The 15,729-nt window shown below is 33.5% G+C and overlaps 1 protein-coding gene and 1 long non-coding RNA gene across 4 annotated transcripts in view; both read left to right on the top strand.

Moving 5' to 3' along the window:
• LOC140059128 (dynein axonemal heavy chain 12-like) overlaps positions 1-10,028 on the top strand; it is a 41,349-nt gene extending 31,321 nt beyond the window's left edge. For all 3 annotated transcript variants that reach the window (XM_072104972.1, XM_072104971.1, XM_072104970.1), the window contains 12 exons: positions 386-530; positions 653-877; positions 1,268-1,447; positions 1,785-2,063; positions 2,378-2,611; positions 2,792-2,980; positions 4,033-4,136; positions 4,497-4,608; positions 4,741-4,971; positions 5,251-5,342; positions 6,445-6,512; positions 6,997-10,028. In XM_072104972.1, the coding sequence (XP_071961073.1) occupies positions 386-530; positions 653-877; positions 1,268-1,447; positions 1,785-2,063; positions 2,378-2,611; positions 2,792-2,980; positions 4,033-4,136; positions 4,497-4,608; positions 4,741-4,971; positions 5,251-5,342; positions 6,445-6,512; positions 6,997-7,187 (2,050 nt within the window). In that variant the 3' untranslated portion in view covers positions 7,188-10,028. The remainder of the gene's footprint in view (positions 1-385; positions 531-652; positions 878-1,267; positions 1,448-1,784; positions 2,064-2,377; positions 2,612-2,791; positions 2,981-4,032; positions 4,137-4,496; positions 4,609-4,740; positions 4,972-5,250; positions 5,343-6,444; positions 6,513-6,996) is intronic.
• Positions 10,029-12,083: 2,055 nt separating this feature from the next.
• Positions 12,084-13,041, top strand: LOC140058684 (uncharacterized). Its single transcript, XR_011847035.1, has 3 exons — positions 12,084-12,146; positions 12,545-12,701; positions 12,958-13,041. It is a non-coding gene; the product is annotated as an uncharacterized lncRNA (long non-coding RNA).
• Positions 13,042-15,729: the final 2,688 nt, after the last annotated feature.

Here is a 15,729-nt window from a genome sequence, read left to right as displayed (position 1 = left end):
ATCGACAAGGGTACTAGCCTCACTCTTTCCATGGTTCTGGTGGTAGAACAGTCTTCTCAGAAAAAGACTATAATTCGTAGGTCCAGTGTACACACAATGCTGTGTGCACTTTAAAGAACCTAAGTGCATCTTTTGAGACAAGTAGGGGGTTACCCCGGTGTACTAGTTCACACACAGCCACTATCGCACATACACCAATACTTAAAGTAGGCCTAGGCCTCCCAATTACCTAACAATCAATATGTTTGTTGTGAAACTTACAACAATGAAGATGAATGAAGACAATCACAGACAATGGAAATAAAAAAATTAAACTCACTTTGTGGAAAGCATTGTTGATATAAGTGTCGGTAATAATCTTTGTAATTTATGTATTTTATTTCAGAGATCATTTTCAAGATAACATAGAAGACTGGCGTAAGTTGTATGACAGTAAAGAACCGCACAGAGAAACTATTCCAGGACCTTTTGCTGAATCTCTTACAGACTTTCAGAAGTGTATTATTTTACGTTGTTTACGACCAGATAAGGTAAACAGTTATGATTTAATTAATTAAATATCACTAGCAATGGATTGCAAACACATTTCAGACTTTTAATCAAATACTTACCAAATAAGGTAATATTTGACCTTTTATTTTTGTGTTGTCAGGTAGCGCCAATGGTGACAGACTTCGTGATAGCTAAGCTCGGCCAGAAGTTTGTACAGCCGCCACCATTTGACTTGGCAAAGAGCTACATGGACTCCCAAGCTAGTGCTCCACTGATCTTTGTCCTGTCTCCAGGAGCAGATCCCATGGCAGCGCTGTTGAAGTTTGCTGGTGACAAAGGCTACAGCGGGGATAAGTTCAATGCTATATCACTTGGACAAGGACAGGTTAGTTTTGAAAATTAGTTTTGAAAGAGTTTCAAGAGAGTTCGGATTTGCTAGAGTTGCAAGAGAGTTAGGATTTGGTAGAGTTGCAAGAGAGTTTGGATTTGGTAGCGTTACAAGAGAGTTTGGTTTTGGTACAGTTGAAAGAGAGTTGGTTTTTGAAACAGTTGAAAGAGAGTATAGTTTTGGTAGTGGGGTGTGTATATCAAAGAGATTACGCAACTCCAATGTAATCTTAGCTGGCGAAAAATCACAGAATATAGCTGGATCACATCAACCAATCAGATATGTCTAGTTCACCCTCTATGAGTTGTACTATCATAGTATCTATGATGTTTTTTTTATGTATATATCTAGCGTATAACAAACGATGTTGTTATTTCTACTGCCTAGGGACCGGTGGCAGCGAAGCTAATAGAAGCAGCCGTCAAAGATGGAACATGGGTAGTGTTGCAGAACTGTCATCTTGCCGTCTCATGGATGCCAGCGATGGAGAAACTCTGTGAAGAGTTTAGTCCTGATAATGTACATCCTGACTTTAGATTATGGCTTACCAGTTATCCATCAAACAAGGTAAAATAAATGAGTCTGTCATTGTTCTTGCTTTGAAACAGGTTTATCGCAAATAGCGTGAGCGATGCATGATGGGAAGAAATTGGGACCAATATCGCCACACCAGTATATAACGTTGTTATTATAACGGTGGCGCTATTACTTGATTACCCTTCCCATCATGCATTGTACAATGACGTTCTTTGCTAGCTATTTGCGATAAACCTTATTAAATAATGAGAGGAGTATTCTATTTTATTTGAACATAATTGGTGCATTTATTGACTAAATATTATTGATGGCTATTAATTATGTATTATTTGTGTTTTAATCAAAAAGCTTGTTTTCTTTTTCTCAGTTTCCAGTGACCGTGCTGCAAAACGGCGTGAAAATGACCAATGAACCACCGACTGGCCTGCGAATGAACATGATGCAGTCTTACCTCAACGATCCAATCAGTGACCATGAATTCTTTTCAGGTTGTCCTGGTAAAGAATTGGTATTTGAGAAGCTCTTGTTTGGCTTGTGTTTCTTCCATGCCTTGGTTCAGGAAAGAAGAAAGTTTGGACCACTGGGATGGAATATACCTTATGGTTTTAATGAGTCGGATTTGCGTATTAGTGTTCGACAAGTGCAGGTGAGAGAGCTTGGCATCTGTTCATTTGTCTCTGTTTACTTGTTTCTTTTGCTTGGCTCTGTCTGCAATCATCTAACAAGATGAATTCTAAAGTTCTGTCTACACTATCAAATTTTATGTGACAACAAAAATATGATGTGCCCAAATATAGACATGATAATGTCATATCACTGCCATATTTGAGCATATCACACTTTTTTTGTCAAACTAGTTTGATAGTGTATACAGAGCTTTAGCAGTAGAAGTGAATTTATAGAGATAATATTTTTTTTTTATTCTGTATTTACAAAGAAAATATTTTTGATCTGGTTTAGATGTTTGTAAATGAGTATAAAGAAGTACCTTTTGATGCAATTGCGTACTTAACTGGAGAGTGCAACTACGGAGGGCGTGTCACGGATGACTGGGATCGTCGTTGCTTACTCACTATCCTCTCTGATTTCTACACCCCTGAAATAGTGGACGATGCCAAGTATAAGTTCTCACCCAGCGGGTTGTATTATGCCCCTCCAAAAGGATCACATGAAGAATATATGGAGTTTATTAAGGTAAGAAGAAGATAATAAATTATTTATTGTTGCTTGCATCTTTTAGTTATTTTTGTTTGTGTCTTTTGTTATACCGTACAGTTTTTATATTGGATCTATTATTGATGTCAGTGTTTTCCATTTTATGGCTATCTTAATATTTCTTTAAGTTTATAAACATGGTTTAATTTGTCTTGTTAGTCTTTGCCTCTGTCACAAAAGCCTGAGGTGTTTGGTATGCATGACAATGTTGACATTTCCAAGTCTCTGCAAGAAACCAGAATGCTCTTTGATTCTTTGTTGCTGACTCAAGGTGGAGCTGGTGGAGGAGGAGGCAGTAAGACAACTGATGATGTGCTTTTTGAAATTGCTAAAGACATCCTATCAAAGGTACAACAGCGTACTTAAATCTACTTAAGTTTAAACTTAGGTACTTACATCTTTCTTAAGTTTAAACTTAGGTACTTACATCTACTTAAGTTTAAACTTAGGTACTTACATCTACTTAAGTTTAAACTTAGGTACTTACATCTTTCTTAAGTTTAAACTTAGGTACTTACATCTACTTAAGTTTAAACTTAGGTACTTACATCTTTCTTAAGTTTAAACTTAGGTACTTACATCTACTTAAGTTTAAACTTAGGTACTTACATCTACTTAAGTTTAAACTTAGGTACTTACATCTACTTAAGTTTAAACTTAGGTACTTACATCTTTCTTAAGTTTAAACTTAGGTACTTACATCTACTTAAGTTTAAACTTAGGTACTTACATCTACTTAAGTTTAAACTTAGGTACTTACATCTACTTAAGTTTAAACTTAGGTACTTACATCTTTCTTAAGTTTAAACTTAGGTACTTACATCTACTTAAGTTTAAACTTAGGTACTTACATCTACTTAAGTTTAAACTTAGGTACTTACATCTACTTAAGTTTAAACTTAGGTACTTACATCTTTCTTAAGTTTAAACTTAGGTACTTACATCTACTTAAGTTTAAACTTAGGTACTTACATCTACTTAAGTTTAAACTTAGGTACTTACATCTACTTAAGTTTAAACTTAGGTACTTACATCTACTTAAGTTTAAACTTAGGTACTTACATCTACTTAAGTTTAAACTTAGGTACTTACATCTTTCTTAAGTTTAAACTTAGGTACTTACATCTACTTAAGTTTAAACTTAGGTACTTACATCTACTTAAGTTTAAACTTAGGTACTTACATCTACTTAAGTTTAAACTTAGGTACTTACATCTACTTAAGTTTAAACTTAGATACCGGTGACTGGTATTCACCAATTACAATTAGTCTAAAAAGGAAAACAAACAATTTACTAATTATCTATTGTGAATACAATCAAATTAGTATAATATTAATATGTTCTTGCCTGTGACATGATATTTGACAAACTCTATCAACATCTATCATTTTTGTTTCAGCTTCCAGCAAACTTTGACTTAGAAGTAGCTCAGAAGAAGTACCCAGTGGTGTATGAAGAAAGTATGAACACTGTACTGGTGCAAGAGATGGAGAGATTCAACAAGTAAGACTACTTGTCACCTTTATACTTGTCATCTTTACCCCTGTCATCTTTACCCTTGTCATCTTTACCCTTGTCATCTTTACCCCTGTCATCTTTACCCCTGTCATCTTTACCCTTGTCATCTTTACCCTTGTCATCTTTACCCTTGTCATCTTTACCCCTGATATCCAAGAGTGTACACATACAGTGGCATAACCTTAATTTTTAGCCGTTTCAACATATTTTAATGCCTGTTGTTTCCTTTGGGCTCTGCTTGGGGGCCACTGTAAGCTCCGGGATCCTGGGTTTAGCGCATACGTGTCCTTTTACTTACAACATAGGTAGATTCCTTTAATAAACTTTTTCTTTTCTTCTTTGTAGGTTGATGTCAGTAATTCGTGTGAGCCTTCAGAACCTACAGAAAGCAATAAAGGGTTTAGTTGTGATGTCAGCTGACTTGGAGGCAGTGGCTAGCAATCTGCTTATTGGCAAGGTAACACTCATTGTCTATTGACTTTATTATTCAGTCTTTATATTGAAAAATACAATATTTGTTTTGCCTAGCTGTGCCTATTACGTTAAAGTTTTACATTGAAATTCCTTTATTCATTAAACTTAAACTTAGGTACCGGAAATGTGGGCCAAGAATTCATACCCAAGCTTGAAACCTCTTGGAAGTTACGTGAATGACTTCCTAGCCAGACTCAAGTTTTTACAGGATTGGTTTGATTCGGGCAAACCATGCGTGTTTTGGTTGTCAGGGTTCTACTTCACACAGGCGTTTTTGACGGGCACGAGGCAGAATTACGCACGGAAGTACACAATACCAATTGATAAAACAGCGTTTGAGTTTGAGGTAAGCTTTTAAATTTACAAGAATGTGTCTGAATATATATATACAGTAGGTATACACCAAGTCTTGCATTGTATATTCTGGTACTTTTATTCGCACAAATGCACATAAAATGTACAATCTCACAAGATTGGTCGTAGCTGTACCATAAGCAGTGAATTACGGCACAACGTTTAAAAGATTACATTTAAAGGTGTTAAGACGGAATAAATTTACAGACATCTTAAAGACTGTACTCTTTTGTTCAAACTAAATAATGATTGATTGGTTAATTGTTTACAGGTGTTGCCACGGGAGACAAGTGATGTATCGCCAGAAGATGGAGTGTACATCAACGGTCTTTTCTTAGATGGTGCTAGATGGGATAGAAAGAAGTAAGTCAGTAGATTCATAGGGGTTAAAGATCTCTTGCATGCCTGTCATTGCATGTCATAGGGGTTAAAGATCTCTTGCATGCCTGTCATTGCATGTCATAGGGGTTAAAGATCTTTTGCATGCCTGTCATTGCATGTCATAGGGGTTAAAGATCTCTTGCATGCCTGTCATTGCATGTCATAGGGGTTAAAGATCTCTTGCATGCCTGTCATTGCATGTCATAGGGGTTAAAGATCTCTTGCATGCCTGTCATTGCATGTCATAGGGGTTAAAGATCTCTTGCATGCCTGTCATTGCATGTCATAGGGGTTAAAGATCTCTTGCATGCCTGTCATTGCATGTTAGAGGGGTTAAAGATCTCTTGCATGCCTGTCATTGCATGTCATCGGGGTTTAGATCTCTTGCATGCCTGTCATTGCATGTTTAAATCCAAAATAGAATGTACTTTCTTTCGTGCTTAAACAGCAGCTGCTTTAATCACCGCTTTTTAATACATTTCGTTGCTTTGCATTTAACCAACCAATATCAATAAATAGTTGAGCCAATTTCACCAGTTTGGCGGCAAGTATATCTTTTAGTTTTGCTCTAAATTAACACCAATCTTAGATAGACCAACACCAAACTAATGTTTAGGACTAGATAGGGATTTTTCTAACTTACTAATTTATTTAACTTAGAACAGATGCACATTAAGTTACCTTAGACACGTCGTACATTTCTCCAGTTCTGTTTTAGTTGTTTTAATTTACAGTGGTTTATTTAACTCAGGTGAACATTAAAGCATCATCATATCATAGATTTAGATTTATAATTTTGTATCATTAAAAGCTAATTTATTGAACAGGTTTCTCTTATTACTGTAGTTTTGTGAAAAAACTTTGTACTAATTTGTTATGTATATTTTATTGATGATAGATTAAGTTGTTATTCTATTTCCGCTCATTCCTATCGCTTACTGCAACTAAAATATACTTTTCTTAACTTAAATAAATAAATATTATTATTATTATTATTAGGTGTACGACATTAAGCCATCATAGATAGTTGTAATTTGTATTAGTTTTTTTGAGTTGTGATGATGATTAACTTGTCTCTTTTCAGGGGTGTATTAGCAGAACAATTACCAAAGGTTCTCTTTGATTCTATGCCTGTTATTTGGATTAAACCAGGTAATGTTATTGTTATTATTAAACCAGGTAATGTTATTGTTATTATTAAACCAGGTAATGTTATTGTTATTATTAAACCAGGTAATGTTATTGTTATTATTAAACCAGGTAATGTTATTGTTATTATTAAACCAGGTAATGTTATTGTTATTATTAAACCAGGTAATGTTATTGTTATTATTAAACCAGGTAATGTTATTGTTATTATTAAACCAGGTAATGTTATTGTTATTATTAAACCAGGTAATGTTATTGTTATTATTATCAATAGAATAATGTGCTGAAATTAAAAACACTAAAGTATATTTGCGGTAATTGCCCATTAATCACGACCAATACATATAAAGCTATTACATAAGTTCATCTGGTTCAAAATACAGTATCACTAAAGCTCTATCCACACTATCAAACTAATATCATACTAAAGTATATTTATTAAACAGCAATTTGAATCGTCCATTAATATTATAACCTCAATTTTCAGGCATTCAAGAGAATTTCAAGGCGAAGACAGACTACCGATGTCCTCTGTACAAGACAAGTGAGAGGCGTGGTACACTGTCAACAACAGGCTTATCTACCAACTTTGTATTAGGCTTTGATTTACCAACTGCTATCGACAGTCGACACTGGGTTAAGAGAGGTACTGCCATGCTCTGTCAGCTCGACGACTGATAGATAAATTGGCCATCATAATTTACCTTATAATATTACATTTAAGTGTTGTTTACATAGAATTCTATATTATGCAATGATACGTATGTGGTTTCTCTTCCACTACAGTGATTCCATTCAATTATTCCGTCCAACAAATTGTATATGTTTATAGGTCTATACTATACTAATTCTTATGTTTTTTTATACAATGTTTATATGTTGAATGATGAGAATCTTTCAACAAATATTTTCACCGTTCAACAAATTCAGAACATTCCTTCATTGTTGTATAACAAACCTACTGTTCTAGACTAAACTTTTATTCAATAAATCTATCTTAAATCATCATCCAAGGCTAGGTCAGGCCTAGCCTTGGGCAACTGCTCTATAGACCGCTGCTGTTCTACATGGCCTAGCCATCAACAATCTATTAAAAAATGAACTGCTGAATAAATTTAATAAATGATTACTTTATAACAGTAGGTGTGATTAAATGTTTGATCCATACACTTTGCCTATTTATGTTTTTTGGTTAAAGGCCTGTTTATACTAAGATGATGACCTTTAGGATCAAACAATGAAATCCCTGTATCGTATGAAATCATTCTGTACAAAAAGGCCTATAACTACAGTTATTAGAAATAACAGTACCTTGGTGCGGCGGCCCCCAAGTAGATCCTTATATAAGGCAACGTATATACTGTACTATTCTATTTTTGTGTTTATTTTTTATTCATAAATCTGTAATTATATGTATATATTATTGTTGATGAAATAATTTTTCTTTTTGCATATATATTTAAAAGCTTTTGCTAAAATAAACAATATTTAAATAAAATTTATATTTAATTTTTGTTTGTGAAAAATAAATAATTGAATGTATTATATATTGTAGATTTGTTGAAAGAAATTGCTGAATGTTTTAAAATAAACTACATATTAGGCATACAAATGCTATTGTTGCTCAAGCCTGTCTTAATCTGTAATTTCATTTCATTTATTCCACATTTATTTAGTCATCAATTACAGTACATCATAATTACAGTACAACTGAAAACAGGGATCCTGCATAAAAAAGCTGTAGCTTCGTTTTTTTGTAGGACCCTTTTACATAAGAACAAGTATATAGAACTTAAATAAACAAAGGTGTTGTTAATCAGCATATAGTGATAACAAGTATTTTTTGACCTGTTTTTTTATACATTTATTTTGTTTCTTTAAGATAACCGGTTTATTACCACCATTACAAGTGAATTCTTTCCACAATTTTGGTCCATATATGTGTATAAACTGTTGACTGCAAGTTAGTCTTGTGAAGGGAATTTCGAATTCAGTTTCTGTTCTGAGGTTATGAGTAGGCCTAATACTGTCACAGTAATTAAAAATATTTAAAATGTGATGTGGTAATTCATTGAATTTTACGTTTGCCATAAATCCTATGACGTTTACTTTGTAAATATCATAAACGTTTAATATTTTTAGTTTCTTAAACAGTGGCTCTGAGGCTTGTCTGGATTTAGAGAAGGTAATGCATTTTACAGCTCTCTTTTGGAGTTTTAGTATTACTTCTAACGTGCTCTTGTATGTATTTCCCCATATTAAGTTACCATACTGAAGGTGAGGTAATACTAAGGTGTTATAAAGACTAATACGGACTTTATGAGGAAAGAATTCTCTTACTTTTAAAAGTATACCAATTGCCCTAGACATTTTTTTCCTAATAAGCTGTATGTGATGTTTCCAGATTTTCGTTTAAAATTACACCTAGAAATGTCACATTTTCTTTTCTATGTAATAACACATTATTCATTTTTATTTTAAACTGGTTTTTGTCAAAGTTCTTTTGGTTAGTTCTAAAACAACGTAATTAGTTTTGCTGACATTCAGTAACAGTTTATTTGCTTTAAGCCATACGTTTATTTTTTCTAGTTCAATATTCATAGTATGGTTTAACATTGTAGGGTCATCTCCCCTTGTTATACAAGTTGTGTCGTCAGCAAAACTAATTATATCTATTTTACTACTTGCTCGACTTATATCATTGATGTAAATTAAAAACAAAAGTGGTCCTAAAACAGAACCCTGTGGCACCCCTATATTGGTGTCTTTTAAACATGATGATCTACCGTTGGCATAAACATATTGTTTGCGACCACTTAAATAGTTTCTAAACCACATTAAAACGATGCCTCTTATACCATAATGCGCCAATTTGCTCAACAGAATACTGTGATCGATAATGTCAAACGCTTTTGACAAATCCATAAAGGTAGTAAGTGCATATTCCTTTTTTTCAAATGCATTTAATATTCTATGGACCAAGTCGATCATAGCATGAGAAGTTGAGTGTTTGTTTCTAAATCCATATTGATTGTTGCTTAACACTTTACATTTTGTAAGATAATTGTATAATTGATTATGGATAATCTTTTCAAAAACTTTCGAAAAAATGGGCAACAGCGATATGGGACGATAGTTTGAGGCCAAATGGCGGTCCCCTTTTTTATGTATAGGAACTACTTTGGAAATTTTCAACTTCCCTGGTATTTAGTCCAGTTTGAAGTGATAAATTAAAAATATATGTCAGCGGCTTTAAAATATTGTATTTTACTTCCTTTACAACTTTTGCTGAAATGTCATCAAATCCGGGGGCTTTGTTTGAATAATTTGTCATTCAGACAAAATCAACTAAAAAAAAAATTCTCACTCCAGAGAACGATCGAAGCATATTGATCAAAACGTCGAGAAACTCAACAGTTCTTTTCAGAACTAATATATACCGCAAATTTTATATCAACATTTGATGTCGCCAGGAAAACCTGTCAAACAAGTCTAAATAATCCAGCTGGAATTGTATGTACAACTATTTGTATTTCAAATATAAACACTTAATAAAAAGATAAATTATTGATTAGTAATTTGTTTGTTTTAATTTCATTCATTTGCAGTGCAATTAATTACGAATATTTAAATCTACAGTTACTTTATTATCAATATTACAGAGGGCGGCAGACCGATATTTGTCAGTATCAGAGAAGTCGTTAATCGAATTAATACCAATAACTGAGGGCGGCAGACTTAAGCCCCGCCTTCTTTGCGCACAAACCAGTCACTGATCACAAAAATAGAGACAGAACTGCGCAATCTATTGAAAACAGCCCCGCCCCACCGGCAAGACACGTCACTGGCACGGCCGTCACGCTGCGGTAAATTCTCAGCCAATCATATTCAATTCCTTTATTACGCATGCTCAAAAAGTTTCATAAAAATTAGCATATCATCTTTCGGCGTTTTTAGCCCCACCCCCTGTTCATAACCTTGCACTGCGCATGTTTCTAAACGTTTTCAGCCAATCATTATTATCAGTTGGACCCACGTGACACCGCATCTCGCTTCCACGCCGCAGCGCTTCTCCTTGAAAATTGCGTAAGATGATTTATAATCTTCTAAAATCTCACAATTTTTACAGATTTAAATTATCTAATACTTAATATCATACTAATAAATGTATCTGTTACCATATTCTGGTAAGTATTTTAATTATTTTTTCGTTTTTGTTAGGAATAATTGATGAGTTTTAGCCAAGCTCACCACCACACCACCACCAGGAGGAGGAGGTGCAGCCTGCCACCACCCTGGACTTGATGGCAAGTATGCACATGTGTGCCTTGGTGGCGTAGCAAAAGCCAAATTCGCCTGTATTAGATGAAATCTAGTAATGAAAGAAGATGTAGCCTAGCCTACCTAGGCCTAGTTGGTAAGTTTATTTGTTTGATTTTTACAGCAGTACCCTTTAATTAAAAAACGCCGTGGTTAGGATTCCGGCACCGGAACTCAACTGCCCACCGTTAGGGAATCCGACACGCTATTGCGCATGCCCAGAGCGAGGTAATCGGCGACTCTATACTTATCAACCGCGATGGATCATTTCATAGCTGCGCCACACGGCGAACTAGCCTAGATGCCTACTTACTAATACGGGATCCACTAATCTAAGCTAGGGCTACCAGTTAGACGTGACCAGTGGGCCTATTGATTTTGTAATTAAAAAGTGGTTGCTTCATTCATATATAAACTTCATATCATTATGAATTATATAATTACATGACTAGTTTTATGATTTTTCATAACGCATTATACTGTACATACAACATGCAATCACAAGTTGATTTGTTGACGGCAGCCACCGCGTGGATGTGAAAAAACTGTTCGGGAAGTCATAGTCACAACGCTAAAAAATAGATACTGATACTTATTAATAATAATATCATTATAATTATTTTAACGCGTGGCGTAGTCGTATTTTAATTATTAATTCTTGTATGGCATAGGCTAAGTTTCATCCATCGCTCTCTCGCTCGCGGAACGACTATCTAGGCTACAGTAAATCCCTATAACACTTCGACTCTCCGTGGTGTGGTGGTGTGGTGTGGCACTATTAGTGCAAGCTATTCACTTCCCATAGCTCTGGGCATGCGCAATAGCGTGTCGGATTCCCTAACGGTTGGCAGTTGAGTTCCGGTGCCGGAATCCTAACCACGGCGATTAAAAAACGCCGTGGTTAGGATTCCGGCACCGGAATTAGTGCAAGCTATAATTCACTTCTTCCCAGAGCTCTGGACATGCGCAATAGCGTGTCGGATTCCCTAACGCTGGGCAGTTGAGTTCCGGTGCCGGAATCCTAACCCAGATCTGCCTAACCACGGCGATTAAAAAATGACTAGGCCCTAACTAAATTATTAGGGCGGCCTAAGCCTAATACTAAACCTTTTGGTAAGCTGCCACTGTGGAGCTGATAAGAACTTTGTACAGGTTTAGTCATATATTGGTAAGTAAGTTTAGTTGTTAATGTTAGCAGTGATGATAAAGTCACATTTTATGTTTTTATTTATTTATTCCTTTCAGTGATCCATAAAAAAGAAGTACCGAAGAGAAAAAAAAACTGTCAACTAGCCGATTACCAATATAAAAATAAAGGTATAAAAATTTAAAATATATTTGAATGTATAAAGTTTTTGCACATCTATTTTATTTGTATAGTAATAGTACCTCCATGGTATAACAAATATAAACAATTTTAATATTTTTTTAATTTCCTATGCATCCAACAACATAAAGTGACTTTTATGAAATTATTACATTTTATTAAATTAAAGTGATCACATATTTTCTTCTTAAAATAACACCAACAATTACAAACAAAAAGCAAGGAGTTCCAAACCCTAGAAAATCTCAATCTGCAATTATCTTTAAGGATATAAAGAAAATATTGGGAAGTTTGATTAACATTATCAAGTACAATTGAATTAATGCAAGAAATTTCCCTGCACTTGCCAAGTAACTAATTTTTGTTTAAATATTTTATAATTTTACAGATATTGTTTTTAGCCAGCCAATGTCAGTAGAAGGAGGTACAGCTTGCAGCACCAATCAGAACATGATGGCAAATACAGAATGATGACAGATTATCCACTTTTAACAAATGAAGTATTTATAATTACCAGACTAAAGAAATAATAAAAGAACACATTGGTAGGTTTAATGTCAGATATACATTGCACGGCCTCTATTCATTCTATCTGTCAACCTTTTGCTCAACTGAAGTTGATATGAAATGTTTTTGAAAACAATCTGTGTTTTCTGAATGAGTAACATTTAAAAATGGCCACCCTCAATTTTAAATGTCTACAAATTAACAACCATGGATATGACAACATATTCATGCTACTTTCAAACTGGTCCACTTGTATATTATTAATAAATCAAATTAAATCATTTAATTTTACAGAGAATATTAAACCAATAAGAAGATCTGAAGACTGGACTACTAGAAGCTACTTGCTTTTGATCAGCTGTCACAAGGAACTCGAGGTATTTTTTTTATTTGACATAAAGTCTGAGACTTCATGTAGCTCTGTCTACACTATCAAACTAGTTTGACAAAAAAGTGTGATGTCCCCTTGTATAGTAGGGATATGACATGTCCATATATGGGCACATCACATTTTTTTGTCTCAAAATTTGATAGTGTAGACAGAGCTTTAGACACATGCTGATAATCAGTACAATTCTCATGTACTTGTCTTTTTAGTGGTTAGGATCCTGGATTCTGTTCACACACGGTCTAAATGGATCCAAGTGGGGTTAAACATTAGTTTATATTAATTATACACATGTAGCAGTGGCTTAACATCCATTCCATATAAGGCAATAAATGACTTAACATCCATTCCATATAAGGCAATAAATGACTTAACATCCATTCCATATAAGGCAATAAATGACTTAACATCCATTCCATATAAGGCAATAAATGACTTAACATCCATTCCATATAAGGCAATAAATGAACATATTTAAAAGCATCAAAGAATTTGAATTCATGCCTGTACCCTAATATCTCTCCATTACATCATTTACTTTATACAGTAGAATCCTCTTTTGGGACACCACTATTAAAGAGGGTCACCCCTATTCCTAATACACCTATTAAGTGTTACTTTAAATGTTTTGTTTTCTTCTTTGTTTCAGTTTAACAAGATTGGAGATGGCCAGCTGTTTTTGATTCTTTTATTATTTTAATGTGTAATTTGCAAATCCTCATTAGCAATGAACAAATTAATTTGGAAATTTAGCTTTTTTATCTTAAAAAACAATAGTTCTTAAAATTCAATTTCAAATTGACTTCAACTATATCACCCATCCTGCTGGGGTGAACCCTGATGCAATGATTAATATTTTAATGGTTCTTTTCGTTTGACATGGTATCAAAAGAATTCAAATCAAAATTGAACTATATTAGATTAAACAATGTCAATTGTAGACATCATTTGTTTTTGCTGATGAGGTTCTTATTTTTCTTTCTTTGTGTTTATGTTTATTTTGTGTACCAAACCCTCATTTAGCAATTAACACAATCAGTTGGTTTTCTATCTTAAAATTGTAATCTTATAAAACTTCAAATTTAATCTCAGGACATGTTCCCAAAGGTAATCCATCTGATACCAATTTTCTTAATAATAAAATCTTTTGTTTGAATGGTATCAAAACTAAACCACAGTTAACACATTTTATTACTTAATTCTCTACACAAATTTTCCTGAATCTGATGATTTGTTTTTGCTGATGAGGTTCTGGTTTCTTCTCTTTGTATTAGTAAATCCTCACTAGCAACAAACAAATATAATGTTGAATTTTAAATGCACAAAGAAACTTTTCTGCAATATTTTAAGAAAATACTTAAATTCAATTTAATTACAAAGGGATCCCATCTGGAGATTCCTGATACCATGTTTTTTTTTACTTGGCATATTGGATATTTTCATTTTACATGGTATACCACAAAATTAAACAATATTTGTTGTTTTTCTTTTATGGGAAAAGCAAAAATATGTTTTTCTTCAAATTGGTATCCTAGTTTAATCCCATTGGGGATTTTCAGGATAATCCCTGATAGTGATACCATGATTTCTTGCATTTTACATTTCTATTTTCGTTTTATTTGGTATCAGATAAAATATTTCAATGTTGAGATTTGTTTTTGCTGATGAGGTTCTTTTTCAATGGGTGCAATGTTTAGAGTTCATATTCTGTAAAACTCTCGTTAGCAAACAAAATATATATAATAATTGTGATATTACATAATAATTATTTTTCTTTAATTTTCTTAAATTATAACTTCAAATTTAATTCATTCAGGATTCTGTGAAAATCGAGGGTAATCCCTGATACCATTATTATTTTCATTTATGTATTTTGGTTCTAAATGGTATCAAAATCAAATTACAATTTAAGGATGGTAGCTTATACTGTAAACATACTGTATAAGTGTATGTAAAACATTACATTAAATTTACAAAACAAAATTTAATAAGCAAATTTGACATAATCTTGTCTACTAAAATTTACATTTGCTAACGAGGTTTATTGGGTTAGATAAATATTTTAGGAACACTATTGTAAAGGGAAAAGCCTCATTAACTGAACAATTTAGTGTAATTTTTATTCAATTTTTTTTTTTTTTATTGCTTTCCTTCCTAATATAGATTGACTAAATTTAACCATTTATTTATGTATGCGAAATGGCATATTCAAAGTCTGATTAGATTAATCCTAATTTATCATGTTTTTGGGGATAATTCACATTTAAAATTTCACTTTAATTTAAGTAAATTCAATTCATATGGTGATCTCCCTGAATGTAAACAAACTAAAGGTTCTTGAATTAACGATTATTGCGTTTGTTGATGTCTATGAAGTGCGCCACCAACCAGTTCTAGCAGACATTCCCTTTCTTCATTAGCAACAGTTGATCTGAAGGGATGGTAACCAATGCTCTTGTTGCATGGTGTACAATCAACTGTTATAAAGCAGAAAGGTGAATGGCTGGTACAACCAATTGGTGGCGCACTCCCTTCACATTGTCAACCAATAACCGCTAACTACACGTCCATTTAGTTTTTGTTTATAATGGGTTTAGGTTGATGAGGCTTTTTCTTGTTTTCTACAAATTGAAAAATACCGTACTCGCTTTGCGTAAACCCTGGTTGAAGCATCCCGA

This window comes from Antedon mediterranea, chromosome 9 (assembly GCF_964355755.1).
Source record: "Antedon mediterranea chromosome 9, ecAntMedi1.1, whole genome shotgun sequence".
Lineage (NCBI taxonomy): Eukaryota > Metazoa > Echinodermata > Crinoidea > Comatulida > Antedonidae > Antedon > Antedon mediterranea.
Note: the sequence above shows the minus strand (reverse complement) of the source record. Positions and strands in the feature narration are given on the sequence as shown.